The sequence below is a fragment of the Amphiprion ocellaris genome, chromosome 9 (assembly GCF_022539595.1).
Source record: "Amphiprion ocellaris isolate individual 3 ecotype Okinawa chromosome 9, ASM2253959v1, whole genome shotgun sequence".
Lineage (NCBI taxonomy): Eukaryota > Metazoa > Chordata > Actinopteri > Pomacentridae > Amphiprion > Amphiprion ocellaris.
Window position 1 is genome coordinate 18,507,919 of NC_072774.1, and position 25,836 is coordinate 18,533,754.

Genomic DNA, 25,836 nt, shown 5'->3' on the forward strand with positions numbered 1-25,836 from the left:
GCTGTTGCACAATTATCATGAAAGCCACAAACACACAAAAATGTTTCCAAAGATACTGTTTGCAGCTGAAATGGGGAAATGTTTAAAGCAGATATTTTCTGTTATAATCTGTACTTGTTAAATTTCCTTCACCTTTCTCAAGGGTTAAACACTAGTAATTACTATTTTAATACATGCAGATGCTAGAATGCAGCACGGTCGATGAAGAGCAATGCAGCATGTGTTGTGCATGGATGAAGTGAGTAAAAAATAAGCCCTATATGCACACTCTCGTGTAGTGTGTGTGTGCTGGTTTTTCAGTTTCTCAAGATGGCAAGATTTTCCTAAAAGAGAGAGAGAAAAAGCACACACTTACAGTACTTCCCTTTATGGAAAGTTTCACATTTACATCAGCCAAGGACACAGCTTTTTTTTTTTCTTTTTCTAAAGACGAACAAGCTTTTTAAGTCAATGATGGCAACTTGGTGCACAAATACGTAATGTCAAAACTGTTATATTATCACAGTTGTATTTATTAGAAAAACAAATAAAAATCTGTGTCAATAGAGGAGCAGTATTGCTCAGTGCAGTGACGAGAAACTTCCTGTGACCTTGTTGTTGCACAAAAGGGGAAGAAAGAGAAAAGAGAGGAGAGTAGGAGACACTTCAGAGGAGAAAGTCAGCAGAGATTACAGCAGTGAGAAGGAGATCAAGACAAAGGAGGTAAAACAGCATTTAACTTGGGCTTTAAATATCTTTTTAAACTAAACATGAAAGTTGTGATTCTAACATTTTTTCAAATATCTATGCCACAGCAGGTAAAAGTAAGAGCTGATAAAGAAAAAGGACTTGGTAGATTGAAGATAGTCAGAGTCTGATAAATTCATTATGTCTAATTGTTGACGTAAAGCTCAGCCTCAGTCCTGGAATATGGCAGGAATTACACAGATGTATTGTATTCGAACTGTTGATGGAATGATCACTAGTAAAGGTTTTTAATTAACCTCTCAAGAACAGATGTGTCAAAGTACTTTATCATTAAAACCTGGGTTTAGTCACTGTATAGCTGGGTAAATTGTGTTAATAACGCAACTACGGAATAACTGAACACGCAACATCCTGTATTGTCTATGTGATCGCAATCGTGGACTTTCCTGTGATTTCTGTTATAGTTACTGCATGTTTTCCTGTGGAGATAGAGACTGAACCGGCTAAATATTAAATCAACATGATTGTTCTCATCTGGGCAACTTTACTTCTCTCTGTGAGAGGCAGCAGTGCTGAAACTGGTAATGAATTTTCTCCTTTGTAAACTTCTAATGCTGCACAAGATTAAACCTTTGTGACTGTGTTTTACTGTGATGGTTGCAGATCACAAGCATCTATTATCAGCAAATTTGCAGCATCACTGTCAACAGCTGACTTACCTGGAAACTGTCATTTTATTACATCTTTTGTTTACTACATATATTATGGGTTGACTAATCAGTGAAGTTAACTCTAATAAGTAACTCATATGAGACAGAATTTGTCACTGCAGTAGCTCTTCTTATAATTCTTCATAATTCATTACATATCAACGTATACAACCAAAAACTAAATGTTGTTTGTTGCTGTTTTTTGTCCACTCTTGTACCAACAGCTGAAAAACAACACTGTAACTCTTATGGATACTGTGTCACTCTCACTGAGGGAGAACTAACAGCAGAAGCTGGACTCTGTGTTGTGATTCCGTGTTCTTTCACCACTGCTTATGGCTTTAGACCCAGAACTATAGTTTGGTACAAATGTGAGCCATCTAAACAACAATGTGATGATTCTGAGATGATATTTCACCCGAACAAGAACAACCAAAACGTTCAGTCTGGATTCAGACGAAGAGTGTCGCTGTTGGAGCCTGATGTGAGGCAAAACAACTGTAGCATCATAATAAATAACCTCAGTGACTCTGACAGTGGATCATATCAGCTCAGAGTTAACGGTTATTGGTATGGGAGCCCAGATGGGTATACATTCCTTCCACGAGCAACAGTCTCTGTTAAAGGTATGAAAAACTACAGCAACACATATGCATGCAGAATATAAATGTTCAGTGTCAGTGTTGTGCATCAACATATTTAGAGTTTTTTGAAGCATTAGTAGAGCATTGAAATAATTTAAGGCATTTGCTGACCTCTGTGGGTAGAAAATAAAACTGCAGCAGTTCCTGATCAAACTAAAAATACTGACTCCATTAATGTACTGTGTTTCCATTAGGTCTCACTCAGAAACCCTCAGTGATGATTCCTCCACTAACAGAGGGAAAGTTAACCACATTGGCCTGCACTGCTCCTGGTCTCTGCTCTGGATCTCGGCCTAAAATCTCCTGGACGTGGACAGAAGGGAATGATTCTTACATTACAAGAAATATCACTGCTGTCAAGACTGAGAGTCTGACTGCTGTGACAAAGAGACACAGCTCATCTCTGACCATTAGTCCTTCTGCTGAACATCACGGTACCAATATCACCTGTAAGGTCAGCTTTAAAGGTGGCCCAACTACAGAGGAGACTTTGACTTTGAATGTAAACTGTGAGTACTTTGCCACCTAAACTTTTACAGCATTTTACAGTATTCCCCCATTTTAGACACGCATCCTCCTACTTATGTGCAATAACTGATACCACATCCTCTTGTATATAATCTTCTACATATTTATAAGAAGAAAAAAATCATCTGTATATTATTTTTTTTCTGCAATTTTTGCACTGTGTTTCTTTTTCTTATCTATTCCTGTACTGCCTTTATACTTTTTCTTTGGAGCTGCTGTAACGGTGAACTTTCCCCACTGTGGGATCAATAAAGTTTATCCTTATCCTTATCAACAGCGCCGCTGCAGAAAAGTCAGATTTTTGGGCAGGTATACAACTGTGTCATTTGTCCCTTTTGTCTGATAGATGTGAAGGACATTCAAATCACCACGGACACAAGCGTGAAGGAGGGTGAGAGTCTGAATCTGACCTGCAGTGTTGAAAGTTTCCCTCCGTCAGTTATAATGTGGACAAAATTTACGGAGGAAAAAATGCAAAATGGAACAGAAACTAATCTGCAGAACAACACTTTAACTGAGCTGCAGAACGACACTGAAACCTACCTGCAGGAAACAAGTGGAATGAGCTCGTTTACCATCTCTAATGTGACAGTAGAAGATTCTGGTCAGTACATCTGCACAGCAAAACATCTGAACAACACCCTGAAGGAAAAAGTCAATGTAACCGTGACATGTAAGTACACAATTTGGTGCTCTTAGAAAGAACAGGTATTTCTTTCTTCTCATCAGGTAAATGAAACCGTGAGCTACGGACAAGTAAAACATCAAATTCTTAAGTCATTACTTTCATTAAGTAATTTTATTTATTTATTTTTTAGACTCTGCTGCAGACAATATGCAAAACAGTTGCACATCTTTCTTACCCAGGTCTTAAAAAGCAATGCTTTCTGTTAAAAGAGGAAGTCACATCACTGTAGGCAGCAGTCTACAGTGTTGTGAGTTCCTTTTTTAACAGGCAATGGATACCATGGCTATAAAAAAAACAAACTTTTACATACAGTGACTTTGTAATGTGTTGAATGTAAAATATCTATAGCTCATTATAACTCTGTACCACATTACATATCTCACACAGCTGTATATACTCTCATGTAAGTTATACAAGCTATTTTTCTCTAAAAAGTTGCTCTGCTGAACTAATATTTGTGTATATTTGCATATATTTGACAGATATCCACACATGTAACTCCTTATATTGAAGAAACTATACTAACTAAACTACTTCAATGTGCTCTGCAGATAAAAGGAAACCTGCGATCACAGGGGATACAACAGTTAAGGCAGGAGATGCTCTGAATCTGACCTGCAGCGTAGAAAGCTTCCCTCCATCTCTTGTTATGTGGCGTAAACTTCCAACCCCACAAAACACAAGTTCCAACACACAACTGGACAGTGGAACAGATGCTGACCTGCACAGCAGCACTGGATCAGCCACACTTATCATCCCCAATGTGACAGCGGAAGATTCAGGACAGTACGTCTGTATAACAAAGCACCTGGATACGACTGTGACTGCATACACTGATGTGACTGTGATTTGTAAGTAGATGGTGTTAATCTTCTTGAGTATAAAGTGAGTATTTGCGCTACAATGGCAACCTAATTTGGGTTTCTTGTGTTTACAGGGGTTTCAATGATACAAAAAAGCTCTGGATGCGTGGTTGAGTCTGAAGTCCTGACATGTGTGTGCAAAAGTGAGGGGTTTCCTTTACCAGCCATCCAATGGCCACTGCTGAAGAAGTACACCGACTACTCTGTCAATACCACTGTGTCAAATCACACAGTCAGCAGCACCCTAATTGTTAAAAACCTCGGTAGCACTGCTGTGGTATGTGTCAGCAGCAACGACAATGTGCAAGCAACGGAAAACCTCCCCATCCAAAAAAGGTCACCTGAACCACACAGTACGTCCACAACCGCAACACTTTTACCACCAGTTGGTGACATTTTTTGACCTTTATAGTCAGACAAATATTGTGTGAGTTACTGTATATATATGAACATAAAAAAGTCAAAAATTCTTAATTTGTTCTTTCTGCTTGCAGATCAATCAAAAGAGGTGTTAGGAATTATTACAAGGCTTGAAATCATCATTGCCTTTTTGAGTGGGATACTTCTTTCAGCCGTCATTTGCTGCTTGGTCCAAAAATGCCACAGGTACACCTTTAATTTAGTTACAAAATCCCAGGTTTTATTAGTGGACAACATTTCTGTGTGAATCTAAATGTGCTGTTGTGTAAGTATTTTTTTTTTCTTTTCAGAAAAAACCTGAAGGGATCTGGAAATTTGGATGAGACTCTGGAGATGGTGACCAGTCAAGATGATCCCATGGTATTTATTTCCATTCAGCTATATTCCATATAATTGTAAAAACTATTCACGTTTTGCAGAAATATCTCCAATATCATATACATTTAGATCAGGAGTCACCAACCTTTTTGAACCTGAGAGCAACTTCAAGGGTACTGAGTAGTACGAAGGGCACCTTCTTTGATACAAACTTCCTCAATAGCAAACTTGTGCCATTATCTTTAAATAATAATAATGAAAATAATATGTAAAAAGACTTTCTGATCACATTTATGTTAATTATTCCTTACAATAATTATTAACAACGATTTCCACAACAATGATAGTAGGAAACACACACACACACAAATATATATGGAAATCTGTTCCAATATTTAAAAGCCAGAGGTATCCCATCTCTGAAACTTTGGTAAATATCTTTCTTGGCAGTTTTGTATGAATCAGCATATTTGCAGCATTTTGTTCAAAATCACACCAGTTACATTTCTGTGCAAATTGTCACTTCTAACAGTTTTAGGAAATCATTAACTGTCATCAAATCATGCTTCATTTGTGCAAACCACTACCTTTGTAACATTTTTGAACAATTCATGAACTCTGTCCCATGTTTGTACAAATTATCAGTTATGGAAGAAAAAAAATGAACTCTTTCACATTTTGAAATGAATCCTATCACATTAGTACTAATCACCAGCATTTTTCACCAGCATTGCAACATTTTAACAGATCGTAACAACAAATCATTACATGATTTCAACAAATTATTTTTCACATATTTGTGTAATAGCACAGTGTTTCGAATGACAACATATGTTACCTCTTTCTTTGTCTGTAAATGTGTGTTAGTGGGAAGCCTGGCATTGCAGAGCTTATCATGTCTTACCTTGGCCTTGCAGCTCACAGTTCAGATGGTTCAGTTTCCCAGTGATGTCCGTTAAAAAGGCAAGGCCAAGAATCCACTCAGTGTCCTCAAGCAGCAAGGTGTCTCCCTTTGGACTGCATGAACTCTTTGATTTCGGCCAACAGTGACCAAAAAAAAAAACGCTGCAAAACTGGTCCCCTGCTGATCCATGGGGTTTCTGTGTGTAGTAACAGGTCACCATGATCAGCTGACAGCTCCTCCAGCAGCACCTTCAATGTCCTGGTTGTTTGGCTTTGGAGCCATTTATGATCTTCACGACATGAGTCATCACATGATCAAATCCGGCCACTTTTGTACATACATTTGTCCTGCTGGTGAATGATGCAGTGGTAATGTAGGAATGTTGGGAAGTCTGGATCACCTCTGCATCGTACAATGAAGCCTGCATGGCGACCCGTCATGGAGGAGCCCCATCAGTCGTCACTCAAACAAGCCTTTCTAACGGTACATTTTTCTCCACGAAGAAACTTTTCGCCGCGTAGTAAATGTCAAAGCTGCCTTTAAGTCCCGAGCTTTTCCTGTCCATCGTGCGCATACAGTCTATGTGCTACCAGGTGGCTAGTTAGCATGGAAGCTTTGTAGCGGGTAAAGTAGCGTCTCTCCACATTGTGCCGCTTTGCCGTCGCAATAGTCGCCCCGCAAATAGGACACATACATTTATCTTTCACTATCGTGAAAAAGAACTCTTCCTCCCAGTCATCGTGAAAATAGTGCTTTCTCTTTCACTTCTCTGTCATGTTTTGGGGGTAAAAAAAAAAAATACATCTAGCTTCCCAACGTGTCTGCGTCCGGACGCTTCAGCAGAATGACGTGGTGGTTTGACATGCGCAGTGAACTCTGACTCGGACAAGGTCAAAGTTCATTTACACCGAAGACATGTTTGTTTTAAAAAAAAAAAAAATTATAATAAATATTGTAATTTAAAATATGCATTAATGTAAGTATTTCCGATTTAAAAAGAACAGCAACTATAATTTTTGATAAGGAATTTCATGGTGACTAGTGTTATTTTTAGAACATGTGTTGAGGGCAACTCACATGGTCTCTGCGGGCAACCAGGTGCCTGTGGGCACCGTGTTGGCTACCCCTGATTTAGATAGTCCACGTACCTCTCAAATGACCAAGTTATTTTGCACATTTTAGTCAATTTTCTATTGATCATATTATTGTTACACATGGGAATACTGCTGAGCATTTTGGAAAAGTCTGTAGTGTTTAACATGTGTGAAAATAGTTTTGATTTCAGTTAGAATCCAGGAACTGACCAGAATGGGCAAATAGTTGCAATTTAAACTGGCAGAAAAATATCTGCTTTCCGAAATCACAAAGTCTGAACAACAATGATTCTGCTGGAAGAACAAAACCCTATTTAAGCCCACACCTCACATGCAGTGCATGGGCATTAAATCTTAGGTAAACCAGCAATTACAACAAGGCCGTGCATAAGAAGGAGATTGGTGTTGTGTCTTTAAAAGTCTGTCTGTCTGCTTGGTGCATCATGCATTCGGTGATTAGATGTTACTGGTCAGCTCCTTACCAAACAGTTAAAGAATTAGTCACTCATGATGAAATAGGATTGGAGCAACTCATGCAAACACAACTACAGTGTCTGAACTGAATTGATGCAACTTTTATTTCATGCATGGAGATCAGCTTACGGAGAGGGGAAAACTGCAGACTGCTTTGCTTTGCTAGAGAACAGGAGGATTTGAAAGTACTGGATAACTCAAGCAGATTTTAGACCCCCACACAAACCAGCTGCAATTGAACCCTAGAAGAACAGAATATGGTTATTTTTTAAAAAATGGTTTACAATAAAGTAAATATATCTGACAGAGATATTTTTATCAGAGTATGTACAATTTGGAGATGCTGCTGCATGTGTAATATCACCTTCTGTGTGTCTGATAGATAAGTGATGGCCCACCAGTACAAGACGATTACACCTACACCCAAGAAGGAGCTGAGAATGGAGCTGTGGCAGCAGAGAAAGCAGCACCTGAACACAACAGCGGGCCCAAAGATGTGGAGTATGCCAGCATTAATTTCTCCCTGTTGAGAAGAAAGAGTCCCAGGGGGGCAGCAAGGAACCAAGAGAGCACTGAGACAGAGTATGCTGAAATTAAAACAGAAGCAAATAAGGAAATGGAAGATGATGATGGGGAAAAGGGTGAAATGTTAGCGGACAAAGAGGAGGAGGCGGTGATGGAGGAAGATGAGGAGGCAAAGCCTTGTGTGGCAGAAGAGGAGAAGGAGGAAGAGGAGGAAGTGTACTCCAATGTGAAGGATTTAATGGATGAGATTTGAGGACTGTTGCATGAGGATAACATTTCTTTGGGATGAATTGATGTGATGCACTGACGACGGATTTTCATTTCAGTGAAGAATGACTGAATTCTGGACAGTTTCTACGACATGGCCACAACTTTCGGACACCAAATTGAGCCCTGGGATAAAGAGAGATGACAGAGACTTCTCCATGTCGTCTACATGTTACCGCAGTGACTGTGCATATCCATTGATTCAGCATTTGTGGACTGGACCTGCACATTGTTCAGGAGCAAATTTGGTCTATTCTTGCTAATAGAACTTCTCTTCAGCTCAGCCTTTCTCCAATGATAACTGGTGTTTATTTTGTCAGGCTAAAGTTACCAGGGGACAGACAGCCAACCTGATGTTATCGTGTAAGATTCCTTGAAAAACATGAGAATTATAGTACTTGTCCTTTGATGCTAGTAATCAAATCCAAACTGATTTGTAGCAACTCAACCCTGCATCATGATGTTTCTTCTGATGTACTCCACCTTTAGGATGATGCTGGCATCTACACACCGTATGTATTGCTGTGTATTCTTCCCAAACAGTTCAACCTTTGTTTCATCAGTCCACACAATACTTTCACTGGGTTTTCTTTGACAAACCTCACATAAACACCCATAGGATTTTTGAAGAGCAGTGGCTTCCTCACACCTTGCCTGTACGATGTTCAGCGTCTATATTTTTACTTTTTTTGAAGCTATTAAGGTGCAAAAGCTGTATATTTTAAACATTTACCCTGCCACTTTGAACTTTCAGGGCAATTGAAAGCAGAGCGGTGAAAAGTTTTCCTAGTTTTGTGCATTCTGCAGCAGATTAGTTTCGCTCTGTTCTTTGCAATATTATATGAACTTTCCAAAGAACATTTTAATTGATCTATATTATCAAAACATTTTGGTTGTTAAAATCTTTTTAAGTCACACCAGCATGGAGCATTTCTTTTAAGCTTAATTTGTAGGTAGAGAAATGACTTTTTTTTTTATTATTGACATCTAATAATCAAAGCTGCCTTTGTATGCATTTGTTTAATAGGTTGCATTAAATATACTGGGATAGCTATGGCAAAGCCCCTACAAATAGTTTCCCCAGGTGCCACTGGGACTGACTAATCGCAGTAAAATAAGTAAAGATAGCATTCAGTATGACACTGATACTGCTTTTTGAGGATTTTAATCTTCTCTCAACATAAGCTTCTGCAAACGAATGTGCACTGAAAAACACTTTAATATTGACTGTACACTATAAATGAGGAAATGACTTTTCAGATGGAGCAGGAGGGGAAGAGACAGGTTGCCTTCAAAAGGAAAGTCAATACAGTAGCAGACGTAGAGTTAAACTGTTACTGGAAGTGAAAATTCAAGAGTTTCCTTTCAACTTAAAGTTTTTACCAAACCCATTTCCACACAATCACACAACTCTAGAAATCTGCTGTGCCATGCATGTTCATGTCCACCGCAGAAGTGGCTTGTCATAATTTGGTGATCCTTCTGGTGCCATCATCAGGGCAAAATTTAATTTTATCATTAATTAATGACCAAATATTAAAAAGCTAGTGATATTATTAGCCTTAGTTGTACTAATGCTAAATATGGCAAACAAGGTTGTGAATGTGAAAAATGTACATTCCAAACAGCAACATATCAATATTCATTTAATTTAACGTAACGTTTTTTGGGAGGGGCAAACCTACTTTCTACCAGAACTTGCACTCCAGTAATCAACCAAACATAATACCAACATGTCGACAAGTTGAAGGATATCTTTCAAAATTACAGCTTCTGTAGTGTTAAGTTTGCTTTGTTTTCGTTCAGACTTGCTGTGGAAAAACAACATACAGCAATATTCACTTTATGACAATAAAACAGCATTCCTGTTGTAAAATATTTTCCTCAAATCTATCTAATTACACTTTCTGCTGACTAAGGATGTATTTAATTCTTATTTCTTTAAATTTCCTTATTTGAATTAATAAATGTTATGCTTAATTTGCCTCTTGGATGCTGATAAAGTTACTGTACAAGTCATACTTCCCGTTTAAAAGGCCTGACTTGCAGCAGTAGCTTAGCGAACAGTGTGTGTGCGTGTGTGTGTGTGCGTGTGCGTGTGTGTGTGTGTGTAGTGTAGGATGAAATCATTGAAACTTTTGCTACAGCAATGCCTTTCAAACCTCGGTGCAATTCGCTATGTCTGAAGGTTCGGTGGTTTGTGTTTATGACAACACTGTAGCTGGAAATAACTGTAATCTTAACACCTCAAACTGTGAACAGGAAGTAATTAGAGAGAATACAGTGATGCCATATGAGGTGATGTTTCAATGGTCTAAGCTATAGTTCTATAAGACAGCTGAAAGATTGTGCACAATTAGCCAACAACCATTAAAATTGTGCTGCTGCAAATGCAGAAGTTCTTTCAAAGAACCTGAAATCAAGATTATGTCTGACTCCGTATTTTTGAGTCTGTGGGGGAGTTTTCCTTTTTGTTTTAGACATGAATAAGCAACAGATTTAATTAATGGGTATAGGTTGCAGAAGCATTAGTCAGTAATAAATTTCATTCCCACTGATGCACATTCCATGATGCATTGAAGTGTAGGATAACTGATTAGATTTGCATTACTTTCCCCTCAAAGTTTCTCACATCACACATTCAAGATGATCACAAAAAATCCAAACTTCTTTCATTAGTGTTGAAGTTGCATATAGCTAACTTAGATATGTTCGATATGATGTGGTATTTGTAGATTTTAGTTCTAAGCATAGCCATCTGAGAGAGGAAATAATGGGCAGCAGTGTGTAGAGAAACTTCCTGGAAACTTACTGTAGTGCAAAGAGCAGAAGTACTAAAGGAGGAGGAAGAATAGAATTGTCAGTTGAAAGTAGAAATGGTGAGAAGAGGTCAGTGAGGGGAAACAGAGCAGAACATTCAGACGGATAAAGGTAAAATGCATTTATTTTTTGTTTTAAATACACTTTTTGGCTGCGTAATTCAATCTTCACTAAAAGAGGCTTTTTAAAATAAACAGTGTGCATTGAATATTTACTGATAATTGATAATGTTTATCTGTGAATTTTTACAAATAAATAATGCTAATTCTTTACTTGGCACTTTTGTTGAGCAGATATCACAAATTCCTGAAATACTTAAACATTTTAAGCATTTCAAGATGATGGCAGAAGTTACTGATGTACCTACAGAACTGTTAAACATGCAAAATCCTGTATTTAAATCTGTGCCGTCAACCATGAAGGTGTTTCTGAGCTAGTTTCATCTGCTGAACTTACTGCATGCTGACTGCATTTTGTTTGTGCACCTGAAAGGAAGAGTTTGCCCTGTGGAGGAACAGACTGTCTAAATCATCAAATCAAGATGTTTGTTCTCATCTGGGCAATTCTACTCTTGTCTGTGAGTGGACTGACTGCTGGCAAACAGCGACAAGGTAAGTTTATGGAAATCCTCATCCATATGAAATATGATTTCACCAAAATATTATACATGATAATAAATGTCCTTTAAGTCAAAATTCTATTAAATACCTAAATCTATCTAACAAACAAAACATGCTTAAAAGTAACATTAAATTGCCTTCTGTATGTGTGTGCAATGCATTTCTAATTTATCCTCCATAAAACACTATGTAGGCCTCATACATCACGAATTCAATAAATTTGTCTAACAATGCTAAAAACAGCAGTCTAGTAAAAGAAGCGCCACTGTTCGCTACAAGCAGTCTTTCTTTATCAGGAATTATGCTTTGTCAAAATCTAAACATCTTCTGTTCATGTTTGTCTTTGTATTTTCAGAGAACCCAGACTGTGATAATGATAAGTCCTGTATCATGTCGAATGAAGCAAAAATAACAGCAGAGAATGGACTCTGTGTTGTTATACCCTGTACTACTGAAGCTGATTTTGATGTTAAAAGTATAATTTGGCACAAATGCAATGAAAAACATAATATAATAATATTTAACTCCCACGACGATGAAACCATTGAATCTGGCTATAAGGGACGGGTGTCACTGCTGCAGTCTGACCTGAGTAAGAAGAACTGCAGCATCATCATCAATGACCTCACCAAGTCAGACTCTGGATTGTATTTTTTAAGAGCTACTGGTAACAAGAAGAATGACTGCAAAATCATTTCCAAAACAACTATTAATGTGACAGGTAACAACAGCCACAATGACACTGTTAGCTGTTATTTTCACTCATTCCACTCATAGACTAAATCTTGCTCGTTCTGTTCTGCCATCAGATCTGAGTCAAAAGCCCACCATGGAGATTCCTGCACTGACAGAGGGACAGCAGGCCACACTGACCTGCACTGCTCCTGGTCTCTGCTCTGGATCTCGTCCTAATATCACCTGGATGTGGAGAGAAGCAGGAGGGAAGGAAACTTACTTCCCAGGAAACTTCACTTTCACAATTGGGAATCTGACTGCTGGGACGAGACACAGCTCAACTCTGATCTTTACCTCTTCATCTAAACACCACAACACCAGTATCACCTGTAAGGTCAGCTTTAAAGGTGGCTCAGCAGAGGAGACAAAAACTCTTAATGTTACCCGTAAGTAGCACACACTGCACATTATTCTTAAACACTACTCTCTCAATATCCTGAAACTCAACTGAGTTTTCTTTTTTCTGGGCTATCTTAGGAATGTAGTCCTGGGATTTAGAACAATTTTTACTAAAATGGATCTTTTTCATGCACCTGATTAATATATTGTGTGTGGACAAAGGTCAAAAGCACCAACTGCTTTAGGATTGAGGCTCAGTGTTTTATTATTTTGATCTTCCATTCATGTCTCTGTCTGAAATGTAACTTAGAGTGACCTAGAGTGACAGTTAGGTCTAGGTCTAACTGTTAGAATACATATTTACATGCCTGTGCGTTATTGCATTACTGGCCGCTGTGTCAAACTTCACAGTCAAGAGTTCCGTCGCTGAGTCTACAAAAGGTCAAAGCCTCACCACTGTGAATAGTGTCAGCTGTAATAGTGTTGGAGAAGCAAACATAAAAGGCAAGTGTCCACATCTAAAATATCTCCCCTATCACTGCTTTAAGACATTCTCATTTTCTATTTTTTATTGTACAAGAACCATAAGTGAGCACCGTTTTTATTTCTCTCTTGGTTCCAGATCTATTTGCAGAAGTATTAAGCACTGTTCAACAGCTGCATGGCATCACTGTGTTTTTGATTGGGTTTGTTATGGGGATGCTTCTTTCCACAATCATCGCTTGTCTGGTGATAAAATGCCTCAGGTACTTTTTTTTTCTTGAATTACTGTGATGCTATTTGACGTCCATGAGTTGCATTTCTTTTTTTATTTCAAATGTTTTTCTTGTACAGTAACCATACCAGTGTTCTAGCATATTTTATCCTGAATACTTGACTTAAATGGAAACCACTTTTTAATGCGTCCCACTAAAGTTTCCTTCTACGTCCAGGCATATGTCCGTGTATTCTCATGTAGTTTACATTGATGAGCAAAAACATGACTGCTACCAGTGCTTGAAATGCTTTTGTTCCTTTGCATATTGTTTAAACACTTAAAAGACACTTTAATATGAACTGTGACACCAGATAAACCAACACCCAGAAGTCTTGCATCTATCACGCTGATTATAAAACACCTTAACATGAGCTACAAGATGATCATTATTTGTTTCATCTAAGCCATTCATTATACTTGATCCCACTTAATCAGATGGTTGAGAGTAGCGTCATGTCTGCTGTTGTTTTTGTTTTTTGAAACTCATTTGTTTGGACTAAAATGCCAAAAATCGCATGTGTAGTACTTGAAAAACCCATTTTGATTTTGATTCTGTAATTTTTGCAGTGTCATGATTTGTTATGTATTAACACTTCTTTTAAAAAAACATTTTAATTTCATTTCTTCCCAGAAAAAAACAGAGGAGGTCTAGATTTCTGCCTGAGAACATGGAGATGGTCATTGCTCAATCTGTTCCAGATTTGGTATTTATATTCTTATTATTTACAGTAACATAGATGATCATATTATTCATCCAATATTAAGTGTTTACTACAATATTAATCTTGTGTTTTTCGTTCATTTAAGTACTCTAAAAGATAAATCCGCAGAGGCATAAACATGTTAGAAAGTCATGTGTGCTTTTATTTTACTGATTTTTTATTGTTGTGCTGTCATTCACCTGTAAGCATAAATGGATTTGAGAAGACTTTATTCTACAATTGCAATCTTGACTACTAAAATGAAAGCATCATGATCAGTTTAACACCTTACCAACAATGTGGTAATCTTGTCAAGCTATATTTCAAACTTTAGAAAAGTTACCTGTTGGAATATCAAGATAAAGAAATGATAGATTCTAGAAGGACTTGGAAATTTGTTGGCAGTAAATGCAAAGAAAATGACCAATAGTAAAGGTTAACAGATGAACCTTGATTGGAATTGCTTTTGTTTTCTATGTTTAGCGACTATTAAAAAGTACTAAAAGCCACTGATGCAAAATGCCCTTACAGTTTGTCTGACTTGCCATTTCTGCTTTGTTTACAGATGGATGTTGGTCCAGCAGCAGACTATGATGTAATCCGTGTCCAAGATGCAGCTGAGGGAGGAGCTGAGTCCTCTGGGCTGTCAGCGCCTGATGGTGACATGAGACCAAAAGAGGTGGAGTACTCCAACATCGATTTCTCTGTGATGAAAAGGAGGAATCCCGCAGGGGCTGAGGAGACACAGGATACAACAGAGACAGAGTACGCTGAAATTAAGAAGGATACAATGAAGGAGAGACCAGACAACGGTGGAGAGGACGGTGAAGTGTTGGAGGGCAATGAGGAGGAGAAGGTGGTGATGATAGGGGAGGATGAGGAGGCAAAGCAGGGCATGCCAGCTGAGGAGGACGGAGGCAAGGATGTGGTGCTGTATTCCAATGCCAATGAAGTGATGGATGAGGTTTGAGGTCTGGTGGGGTCACGTAAGGATACTTTTTTTTTCTTTTTCTTGCAATTTGTGAAGCATACAGTGAGATAAAATTAAACTAGATGTGTGATGCTTGTGTGGTTTCTTAAGAGATGACATAGGGTTTTTTTTGTGTGTGTGCTTGTGTGTAGATGTAGAATTCCTTTTAAAGAAAGGAAAGCATATAAATAAAATGTAAAAAATATGCATAAATAAAAATGAGTGGGAGTAAAGGAAAGGATGCTAGATGGATGTGTTAAGTACAAAAACTAATTTATAAAAAGCAGGGAAGTGCTAAGAAAAGATGTTTAAAGCTGTCTTTAAATGGAAAGGGCTATCAGCTTGGATTGATCTGTTGGGGATTTGACGTGTAATTGATTGTCCTGTAAGTTGTTTTTTGTTGATTTTTTTTTTAACCACAGCACTGGCAACTTGGCCAGGGATTAGCAAAACAGTGTTACTCCATTCGCTCAGCTACTTGTACAATACCATGTGCAGAATCTGCCTTTAGTGTCCATATTCAGGAATAAATTCACACAACTCTGACTTTACCCAACTGAGCCACCTTGTTTATAAATGAACAAAACGCAAACTGTGTGAATACATAATCTTACTGTTTCTCTGTAGTAGGTCTTTGTATGAACCAAGCTTTTATGTATATTACAGGACCTATATGTACTGTATCAGGATGAATTGACAGCTTTTCATTACTTTTACACAATGCTTTCATCATTAGAAATACATGCAGCTGAAGTTTCATTTTAAAAAAATTAGAGTGAGAGTGTCTATACTATAGGTTTGGTTAATTCTTGTGATCAAATTATTGTGTGCCTTATTTTGTCAATAAAACATGGTCAAAATTTGTTGGCTCTAGAGAAATTTCTGTTATATCCATAGAAAAGTTTACCATGCCGAACTGGAGGCATGGGGGAAAACACTATTGCTGTTTTAAAAAACACAATGGCCTTCTGTTTTAAACCTTTAAGTTGCCAGAAGTAGGAGGACGAGGCTCAGGAGGTCTGACCATCTGTTCACATGTCAAAGGTCCTCAAGCAAAACATTTCACGCTTTTACCTTTTACTTTTCAACGTGCACCAACTCCCTGCTGTAAATCCATCTAAGTTGCGTAAAAAAAAAAAATCAACTTAGGTGCCTCTTTGCAGAGTTATGTCTGTGTGCTGCAGGATTCCCAGTGTTAATGTGATTGCCAAAGTGCGGCTTCATACAAACATGAACGGCAAACTTCTGCACTGAAGAGGTGTTCCTAAAAGTATTTGTCTTTCGTTTTAATTTCCGAGCTTAAATTTAGTCTGTTGCAACAGTGCACTGTGAGAACAGGGAAGTTTTGACACTGAAAATAGAGTGATGGCTTGCAAATGCTCACCACATTGACCTAGCTGAGAAAAGCAACCACAGATAGATAAACAGTATACAAATGCAAAGGAGATGATACTTTGTGTTTAGATCTGTAAGTACCCGTTTATTTATAACCAAACATTTTATTTACTCATCTGGCGGTGCAAATACAGGCAGACTCTGCAACATATGCTTAATGCGTTACACAGCAAAAGGCAAGACTTCTATACTGTATGACTAACAGATATTCACATTCTCTTGAGTTCTATAAAAATCAGCATGGGAAGATAGTGGTTGTTGGTTCAAGATAGTTTGTTTCTCATCTTTGTTTTTGTGGAACTGCTACAAACTTCCCATTTTTAAAAAAATGTTTTTTGTCACAGATTGACAATTGTACAAAAAAATGGTTTCCTTTCATTTTATTCTTCATTGTTGAAGGTAGCAATTCCCATGTGATGCATAATGTGATAATATTGTGATAAATATGTCGATATGAAATGATGGTTTTGTGAGTGTGGGAGGAGCAACAACACTCTGCAATAATGCTTTTACGCAAAAGAAGGAAGAGACAAAAGTAAAAAGAAGAAGAGTTGGTTTGGAGTCACACAGCAGATATCACTGGTGAAATAAGTCAAGGAGACAAAACAAGCAGGTAAAATACAACACTTAACATTTTTTTTTAAATGTTATTTTAAATTGAATCTATTGAAATGAATGCTAACTTAGAAAACTGCTTTTTCAAACCCTTACTTTGTGTGTGCCATATGGCAGACTGTGGTAGCAAAGTGTTGGGCCAGAAATAGGCAGGGGCCACAGATGTTGAATTTTCAGAGCTGTTGTTGAGCACCTTTTTAAAAATGAAACCCCAGAGGAAGATATTAGTCAAATTTATTAAAATCAGTGTACACAGAATCCTTTTTGAACATCTGTGTTGCCAGCTGCTATGCCAACTCTGTGATCCAGTTTGATCAACCGAACCTCCTGTACGTTTATTGCAGCCTAAAATGTGTATTTTTCAAAAAGTTTTTGTCTCATTAAAAGGGAAAACGTGTGTCCTGTTGGGAGAGAGACTGAGTCTTATTCATTCACTCAGAATGTTTGTTCTCATCTGGGTGACTCTGATCTTCACAGTGAGGAGCAACAGTGCCAACTCAGGTATTGGGTATAACTTTATTGCAATCTTTTGTCTAAAATTCATTTTTAAGTCAATTTAATTTAATTGCACTGTATTGTATTTTGAAATTACTCAATGCTATTATTGATAATCTGGCCTCAAAATAATTCTTTATGAATATTTAGAACTCTAAAAATTACATTTTTGCAACTCTGCAGGTTTTTAAGAATACAGCTTTTCTGTTTAGCATACACAATGAGACTTAAATTAAGACATTATTTTTCTAACGATAGTGTCTCAACAAAGTCACTACAACTTGTTAGAAATTTTTTTTTTTTTTTTAAATCAGATAAGAACCTGACACCAACATCAAGAGACAGAAACACTGGTCAGACACCAAGTCCAAGGATTATCTGATATCACTGATACAGATATAAATGCTAGAGGGCCAAATAATTAAAATATCCGTCAGCCTAATACAATACAATGCAACAGCAGAACAGCATTCATTAAGGTTAGATCAACATCTAACTAGAACGGTTTAGACAGAGATTTAACAACATAGCTGGCATGAGCTGAGGCTTTTATTGATGGATTGTGGTATTAGCTTGCCTTAGTTTTAAAGTAAAGTAATAATAGGCTGTGAAATAACTGCAGCTATACTGATAGATCAAGTCTCATTTTTCAAAACAGTCCTCTATGGCGTCTGTTCAATACTCTTTAAAGTACTTACCAGACTAGACTGCCAAATTAAAATGAAAAAATATGTTTTCTCACCTGATTCCGCCAACAAAACACATTATCCTAACTACAAATTTCACGCTACTATTGCTACCCTCTTCAGATGTGAGTAAGAAGCCGTCAGTCATGATTCCTCCCCTGACAGAGGGGCAACAGGCCACAGTGACCTGCACTGCAGCCAGTCTCTGCTCTGGATCTGAGCCTAACATCACCTGGATGTGGAGAGGAATAGAACCAAACAGCTCTTACAGCACAGAAAACATCACAGCCAGTCAGGGACCAAACTCAACTTTGACATTTAAACCTTCAGCCAAACACCACAACACCACGATCACCTGTACGGTCAGCTGTACAGGTAACAAGACTACAGAGGAGGAGGAGACGGTGACTCTGAATGTGAACTGTGAGTAAAACATCCTGAAATTTAACCTTTTTTTTTCTTTTTTCTTTACTGTGCTGAGTGTCTAAGTCACTCCAACTAAAATGCACTAAGTTTTATACTTCTGCATGATTTGAAGGCATCATCATGGATGTTTATCTAAAATTTTCTTCCTGTTATACTAGCTTGAGACCTGTTACATATTGTATTGGCTGATCATTCTATTTACAAGGTTATAGCTATATTTTAATTGTGTGACTTCTTTTTCAATGGAAGAAAGACCTCATTGGATTCCAAGCATTACATATTTCACCTCGGATGGTTTCAGGAAGTTGTTTATATGTGTCACTTTAAATTTCTCTCTTCCTCATTCACTATAATCTCTCCTGCAATGCCCTTAAAAACAATAAAAATATCAATAATTCCAATTATTACTCTGAAATATTGCTAAATCAATCCATTGTTTTCAAAAAGGCAAGGCTTTTAGCTGGTTTTCAGCCTCAGAATGAAACTCTATCTTTTGAGTAAATAAAATTTCACTGTCTGATAAGTTTTTATTTGTCCAAAATTTTGTCTCAAAGATGTGAAGAAACCTGAAATCACTGGACAGACAACAGTTAAGGAGGGTGATGCTCTTAATCTGACCTGCACTGTTGACAGTTTCCCTGCATCTGTCATCACATGGACTAAACACGGTGTGAACAAAAGCCTGATCAATGAAACCGGACCTGGCTTGATTAACGACACTGGAACATCCACTCTTGTCATTCAGAATGTGACAGCAGAAGATTCTGGACAGTATTTCTGTACGGCAAAACATCCAAACACCCAAACGCAAGACGTTAACATAACTGTGATGTGTAAGTATACAGTACAGCTATTCTGATACAGGCTATTGGTGTTCTTCATTATCCCAAATTCATGCTAAGTTTCACAAAATTTGCATTTAAATGTACAAATAATCAGCCACAGCAGCAAAACCACAGGCATCTGGAAAGAGGCAGGACATATTTGGCAGCCAGTGAATAGTCAGTTTCTGAATCTGATGCATTATAAGCAGGAAAAATGAGAAAGCATAAGGCCCTCAGTGACTTTCAAATGGACGAAATCGTGACAAGGCAACCCAGCTAACATGGAACATTCCCACAACATCAGCTCACTTTACCTGCAAGTTCTAGTAACTTTTTAAAGAAAGTGTTTCAATCAAATGTTAAAAGAACACTAACATCAACATACAAAGGACATTGTCATAAATACAGATTATGTTTTATGATAATATGGAACACTCTCAAACCAACATTTAAAAAACATTTTTTCAGATGAAATTAATGCTTCAGATGTATTATTATTACTATTATTGCATCTTATAACCTGACATATTAACAAAGATGGATCATTCTTCCTGTAATGTTCTGAGAATATTATTGAAAGGTCAGAATAAAGAACGTTCTTCTACAAAGTGATATAACGAGGATGTTCTCAATGCAACATTCTGAATATGTCAACACATTTTTGACACTTTAGGTGACACAATTTCCTTTTGAGGACGTTCTTGTAGTGTGATATACAGTATTAAAAGTGGAGCATTCTGATTGTAAAGGATGTTATGGGGATGTTGTTGATGGAACACATTTTAGAATCTATATAACATTCCCACAATGTTACTTGACAGCAAAGGAATAACATTCTCAGTGCAACATTCAGTTATAGAATTTGTAGAACTTTAGGACACTAGGTCTGACATTTAAGAACATCTTTAATTAGCCTACCTTTCAGAAGAACATTCTGGGAACAAACAGAAAACATGCCACTGGAAATAGTAATCAAATTTTGCAAAACTTTCTCAGAACATTTGTGAAACAACAAAATTTTTGCTTGGAAGCCATCGGACTGTGTTCTGCCAATCGTGTGGATGTTACTTTGAGACTTTCCATCCAAGCATTGCTGCAGATCCCTTTATGGCTACCATAATCCTGGCTGGCAGTGGTCTCTCAGCAGGATAATGCACCCCGCCACACTGCAAACATTTTTCAGGACTCATTTTAGGAACATGACAGTGTTTAAGGCATTGACTTGTCCTTAAAATTCCCCAGATCTCAATCCTATCTACCATCCGTATGCAGTGGAAAACAAAGTCTTATTTATTTTATTCCATTGACTCACCTGACCCAAATTTTATTCTGTTGTGTGCCTCTCAGTAAAGCCAGAGATTGGTTAACAACTCTTATTGTGGGACAGATTCAAATAATATGTCTTAAAATGTGTCCTTTAGATGAGAAGAAACCTGAAATCACTGGAGATACCACTGTTGAAGAGGGTCAGGTTCTGAATCTGACCTGCACTGCTGACAGTTTGCCTCCTGCTCTTATCACCTGGACCAAACATGGAGCCAACACAACCCTGAACAACGGCACTGGAGCTGCCACACTCCTCATTTATAATATGACACCAGAACATGCTGGGCAGTTCATCTGCACTGCCGAAAATATGAACAACAGCTTCATAGAAAAAGTTGATATCACAGTAAAGGGTAAGTAAATTAATTTTTTAACTGGGTAGCTCAACCTCACTATGTTCATTTTGAATAACAGCCACTGCCCTTAAAAGCCACTGATTTACTTCAGCAGTTAAAACATATAATGCTGTAGCACCAAGCCAAAAGCAATGAAAAAATGTGTACGTATGTATACATGTAGGTAGGATTTCCTTTAACCTACTTTGGTTTTTGATTTAGAAATTTCAAGAAGCATCTTATTTATAAAATCTTTCCATGTATCACAAGTACAAACAAATGCTGCTGTTACGAGTTCAAGGTGGCTCAGGTGCAGGAAAAGGAACAGAGATTCAAAATGCAAGTAAAAGGTTTATTTGCTCAGTCTAGAACAAAAGAACTACAAGTCACAAGACTAGGAACTACAACAGGAAACGCTTGAGGCAGAAACGAATCATAAAGCTCAGGTAACTACTAGTGACCACTAGAGGCAAGGAAGACAAACAAACTGGCACTAACTCACGGTGGGTAACACCCAAGCAAGAAAGTTCAAACTCTAAATTCTATAATAACAGAATCGACACAAAACTCAAAGCGAAGCTAATCACGTTAAGCTCGGAAAAATTACTGAAACTGCAGATTGTACAAATGTACTTAACTATTACACTAGGAAGAATAAACTAAACTGTAACTCACAAAGAAACAAAAGCGAGATGCTCAGACTGGGATCTAGCATATCTGGCAGGTGGTTCTTGGATGCTTGCTTGAAGCCCAGATGGAGAATGGTAGGAGGCAGTGGCAGGTTCTGAAGATGGACGCCAGGTGTGAGGTAAACGGCTCAGGTGAGAGAATCCAGGCTCGGAACTGGAACACAGAGGAAACGAAGCAGAAGCAGTTGGACCCAAACTGGAACGAAGGAGGACAAACAGGATTACTTAAGAGTCTCAAAAAGATACTGAGGCTAGAGTAACAAGCAGTATGTGGTTACTGGCTAAGTCACAATCCAGCACTGAGAGGTGAGTGGCGTCTGCTTATATTGTAGTGAAGGAGGGCTTGATTGGCAGCTTCCCAGCTGCTCCTGCACCAGCTGATGATGATCACAGATGAGGAACACCTGCTGCAGCACCAACCTGAGAAGGAAAAAGAAAGGCGGAGAGAGAGGGAGGGGCACTATCTGGGCCTGGCAGCAGCCAGCCTGACAGTTGCAAGAGTTTCCAGGATGTGTTTAGCTTTAGATTACAGCCACATTTTCGGAGTAGAAAGTCTTTTGTCTGATTAATTTCTATAAATTCAAATTCAAAAACTTTTTTTGTTCCCTGAGGGTAATTCGAAGGCACATAGAGCAGTTGGACACAGAATAGTAGCAACAACTGTACAATAGCAGTAGCTGCCATGTTTTGGTTAAAACAAGTTAAAATAAAATTTAAAATAGAAGATGCTGAAATAAAGAATTAAATGTAAAATGGTCATACAGCAATATCAGCTTTTTGTACTGAATGTTTGTCTTTAATGTTTCGATTCTGCGTCCTTGTAGTGCTGCCAAAGATCCTGAATGGTTCTAGATGTGAGGTTCAGTCGGAGGTCTTGACCTGTGTGTGCATCAGTCAGGGGTTTCCTTTACCTACCATTAAATGGCCACTGTTGGAGAACCTCACTGAGTACTCTGTCACTACCACCGTGTCAAACCACACAATCACCAGCAAAGTCATCCTCTCTGTGGAAGGCAGCAGTGGCACTTCTGCTGATTGTGTCAGCCGCAATAAAAATGGAGAAATAAAAGGGAACCTCATTGTAAACAAAGCAGCAGAAGAAGGTAACTGCTATCTAATCGCCACTGTTTTTCATTATCTCTTAGGCAAATTGTAAAAATGTATACATTCAATACGAATCTGTTGGCTGTAGAACAAGAAGTTGGGGGTTTTTCTCTAACAACTTGTTCTTCATTGTAGGTCAGAACATGAAATTGTTCAGAATTGTTACACAACTGGAAACTATCATCACATTTTTGATTGGCACAGTATTTTCAGCAAGCATCTCCTGTTTGGTGTGGATATGCTGCAGGTACGCTATTATGATTTCTACAGGAATTTTATACTTTGCATGTGCATAATGTTGTTGCAGTTGTTAAAATATGCAAGAAAAAAACATCTAAACATCGTCTAAATATCAGTGCTTAGAAAATTTTAACAGGATAGTAATAGAAGAAGTTTAGAAATTGCATTAAGATGGGAAAAATATGCAAATAACACAAGAAAGGTACCTTTAATGTCTGTTGAAGTGTGACAATAATTGGTCCATTCGTTGTATTTCTCCACAGAAATAAAAAACAGAGGAATCGTGGAAATCAAGCTGGGACACTGGAGATGGTGATGAATCAGGAGGACCCATTGGTATTTTTATTTCTACAGCAGTACAGGTTTAAGTTGGTCAAAGCCCCAGTGTTCAGAATTTTACTTTGCTGACATCTAGTGACAGCATTGGAAATATACTATGGTAAACAGCAGTGCAGGAGTTGAGGTTAGTGGTTTGGTTTGTAGCAGCCGATGAATGATGCAAATCATTTGTGTAATACCTGACAGATGAATGCTGGTCGAGCAGTGGAAGAGGAGCAGATCCAGGACCAAGAGACGCTGGAAGGAGCAGAAGCTACAGCTGCTGCTGCAGGGAAAGCGGATGTAGACTACTCCAATATTGACTTTTCCCTGTTAAAAAGAAAAAATCCAGCAGAGGCAGAAGCTACAGAGACGGAGTACGCTGAGATCAAGAAAGAAGCAGCAGAGGAGGGACCAGATGGAGAGGGCAAAGAGGAGGAGGAGCTTCTAGGTGAGGATGAGGAGACAAAACACTGTGGACCAGAAGAGAAGGACAGCGAGGATGTGGCAGTGTATTCTAATGTTCAGGACATACTGGGCCAGATGTAAAAAAAAAAAAGTTGAAGTTCATCTGCTGGAGGATGGTTATTTCTGTAAATTGCTCTGATGTAAAATCTTCTTATTTTGTGTGTGAATGTCACGTGTGCCGTTTCTGCCATGGCAACTGTTGTTTTTATTAGTTTTAAAAGCCAAACTTAGCTTTGAGTATAGCAAAAGTGACCAAGAAACTTCTCAATGTTTACAAGTTGCTTGGTGAATCAACTTAGAAGTGACCACTGTACAGCAGTTTATAAGCAGCACATATTACATAATGTATAAATCATATGTAGTCCATATAATCCTTGTGAACTTTGTGAGAACACAAAGTATTCAAAATGCAAAAAAAGTGTATAAAACAAGTAAAAAAAATAATTGTTGGACAAATGCTCACACTTTCTCCTAACTACTCTTGGAAATTTGTGTGGAAATCACATTAAATTAATTGAGAATTTATTTATTGTTTAATTGCCATTAAAGGACTCTGCTCAGGAGTGGCCTTAGTATAGAATATAATGTAATTGCTTGTTAATATTTGTGCATTAAAACATCAGATCCAATTTTCAGACACCTAGATAAACCTTTATCCTGGTTTTGAGAACAGTATGTTTATACTAGCTGAAATACTTCTATAGAAACCCAGATACCGATGAAGAAAACAGATACTGATGCATGTTTGCATCTTATCCAGGGTTCAGTGTCTTTATTTGTACATTATTATTTAAGTTCTTCCAAAGTTCATACAATGATAAAGCAGTACTCAATTTTTGGAAATTCAGTGAGTCACATTTTTCCAGATTAGATAAAATCTGAGGTCACATGCCAGTGAGTTTAGCTTAGCTTAAGGACAGGCACAGCATGGCTCTGTCTAAACTTCCAAAATGCACAAAATAAGTGAGTACACTCTATGTCCAATATCATTTAAATATCTAACATTTCAGTTCTCAATTCTCAAAATTGCCATTATTTTCAGGTTGACAAGTTTCTTCTCATGAACAATCAAAACAAATACTTGGGACTCCACAAGATACATGCCCCAAGGTAGAAACCCAAAGCAACAAAGATGAATACACCTCTGATCTTTGACACACAAGTTAGAAAACCTGTCGTCACTGAAACAAAACTGAGTCCGCCTGTGATTTCCACTTGAATGAACGTAGTTATAAAATCTCTCAGTTTTGGGCTGATGACATGGTTCTATCTGTATGTCTGCATCGTAGCTCCACATGTAAAAGACTTGCCAGAGGAACTGAAACAAAATTTTAAAAAAAAATTCAGCTGAGATTAGGGTTCAGAGTGTTTGATATGAACCTGTCTAGAACCATCACAGTGAATGCACAGTCCTGACAGTGCAGCACAAAGGTGAGAGCGTGATCTTATGGGGCTTCATGAGTACAAAAGCTGCTGGGGAGATGATACATAGAGGTGGCACCATAACGGCTGATGGATATTCCAAAATACTGTATGACAAGGTGATTCCCAGTTTGTAGAGGATTGGCAGAAGAAGGATTTTCCAGGATGATAACGATTCAAAGCAAACTGCCAAAAGCACACAAATTTCTGAAGTGGAAACTATGACCTGTAAAGTATGTATCCTGACTTGAAACCAGTAGAACATCTTTCGGTCATTTTAAAGAGAAAGCGTACACCCTCTCCAGCAAAGAGCAGCTGAAAAAAGGGTGAACATGTGAAGTACTTCCTCAAAGATTTAAGGAAGTACGGGCTTTTGTTACACTCAGTTCCATCTGTCAGACATGTAGTTGTAATACAGTAAATTTAAAC

At 37.9% G+C, this 25,836-nt stretch overlaps 2 protein-coding genes across 2 annotated transcripts; both read left to right on the forward strand.

Moving 5' to 3' along the window:
* The first annotated feature begins 650 nt into the window (after nt 1–650).
* On the forward strand, nt 651–24,429 carry LOC111572530 (uncharacterized). Its single transcript, XM_055013666.1, has 21 exons — nt 651–702; nt 1,152–1,268; nt 1,622–2,023; nt 2,236–2,550; nt 2,916–3,242; nt 3,809–4,108; nt 4,195–4,473; nt 4,615–4,726; nt 4,831–4,900; nt 7,713–8,106; nt 12,372–12,631; nt 14,660–15,011; nt 17,052–17,072; nt 17,462–17,575; nt 18,379–18,678; nt 19,236–19,514; nt 20,927–21,184; nt 22,680–22,958; nt 23,095–23,206; nt 23,463–23,535; nt 23,725–24,429. The coding sequence occupies exons 2-21, from the start codon at nt 1,208–1,210 to the stop codon at nt 24,064–24,066; spliced, it is 4,650 nt and encodes a 1,549-aa protein (XP_054869641.1). The 5' UTR covers nt 651–702; nt 1,152–1,207; the 3' UTR covers nt 24,067–24,429.
* On the forward strand, nt 8,113–15,917 carry LOC129349694 (sialic acid-binding Ig-like lectin 7). The gene is made up of 8 exons (XM_055013817.1): nt 8,113–11,053; nt 11,435–11,553; nt 11,918–12,283; nt 12,372–12,683; nt 13,048–13,140; nt 13,259–13,382; nt 14,025–14,097; nt 14,660–15,917. Exons 2-8 carry the CDS (start codon nt 11,484–11,486, stop codon nt 15,062–15,064), a joined length of 1,443 nt encoding a protein of 480 aa, XP_054869792.1. The 5' UTR covers nt 8,113–11,053; nt 11,435–11,483; the 3' UTR covers nt 15,065–15,917.
* Nucleotides 24,430–25,836: the final 1,407 nt, after the last annotated feature.

What these genes read in the sequence shown, in the direction of transcription:
- LOC129349694 (XM_055013817.1), top strand. Translation starts at nt 11,484, where the DNA reads ATGTTTGTTCTCATCTGGGCAATTCTACTCTTGTCTGTGAGTGGACTG. An exon ending in AACAACTATTAATGTGACAG is followed by an intron (nt 12,284 to 12,371) that starts GTAACAACAGCC and finishes TTCTGCCATCAG; the next exon opens with ATCTGAGTCAAAAGCCCACC. An exon ending in TGGAGAAGCAAACATAAAAG is followed by an intron (nt 13,141 to 13,258) that starts GCAAGTGTCCAC and finishes TCTTGGTTCCAG; the next exon opens with ATCTATTTGCAGAAGTATTA.
- LOC111572530 (XM_055013666.1), top strand. Translation starts at nt 1,208, where the DNA reads ATGATTGTTCTCATCTGGGCAACTTTACTTCTCTCTGTGAGAGGCAGC. An exon ending in AGCAACAGTCTCTGTTAAAG is followed by an intron (nt 2,024 to 2,235) that starts GTATGAAAAACT and finishes TGTTTCCATTAG; the next exon opens with GTCTCACTCAGAAACCCTCA. An exon ending in AAACAAAGCAGCAGAAGAAG is followed by an intron (nt 22,959 to 23,094) that starts GTAACTGCTATC and finishes TCTTCATTGTAG; the next exon opens with GTCAGAACATGAAATTGTTC.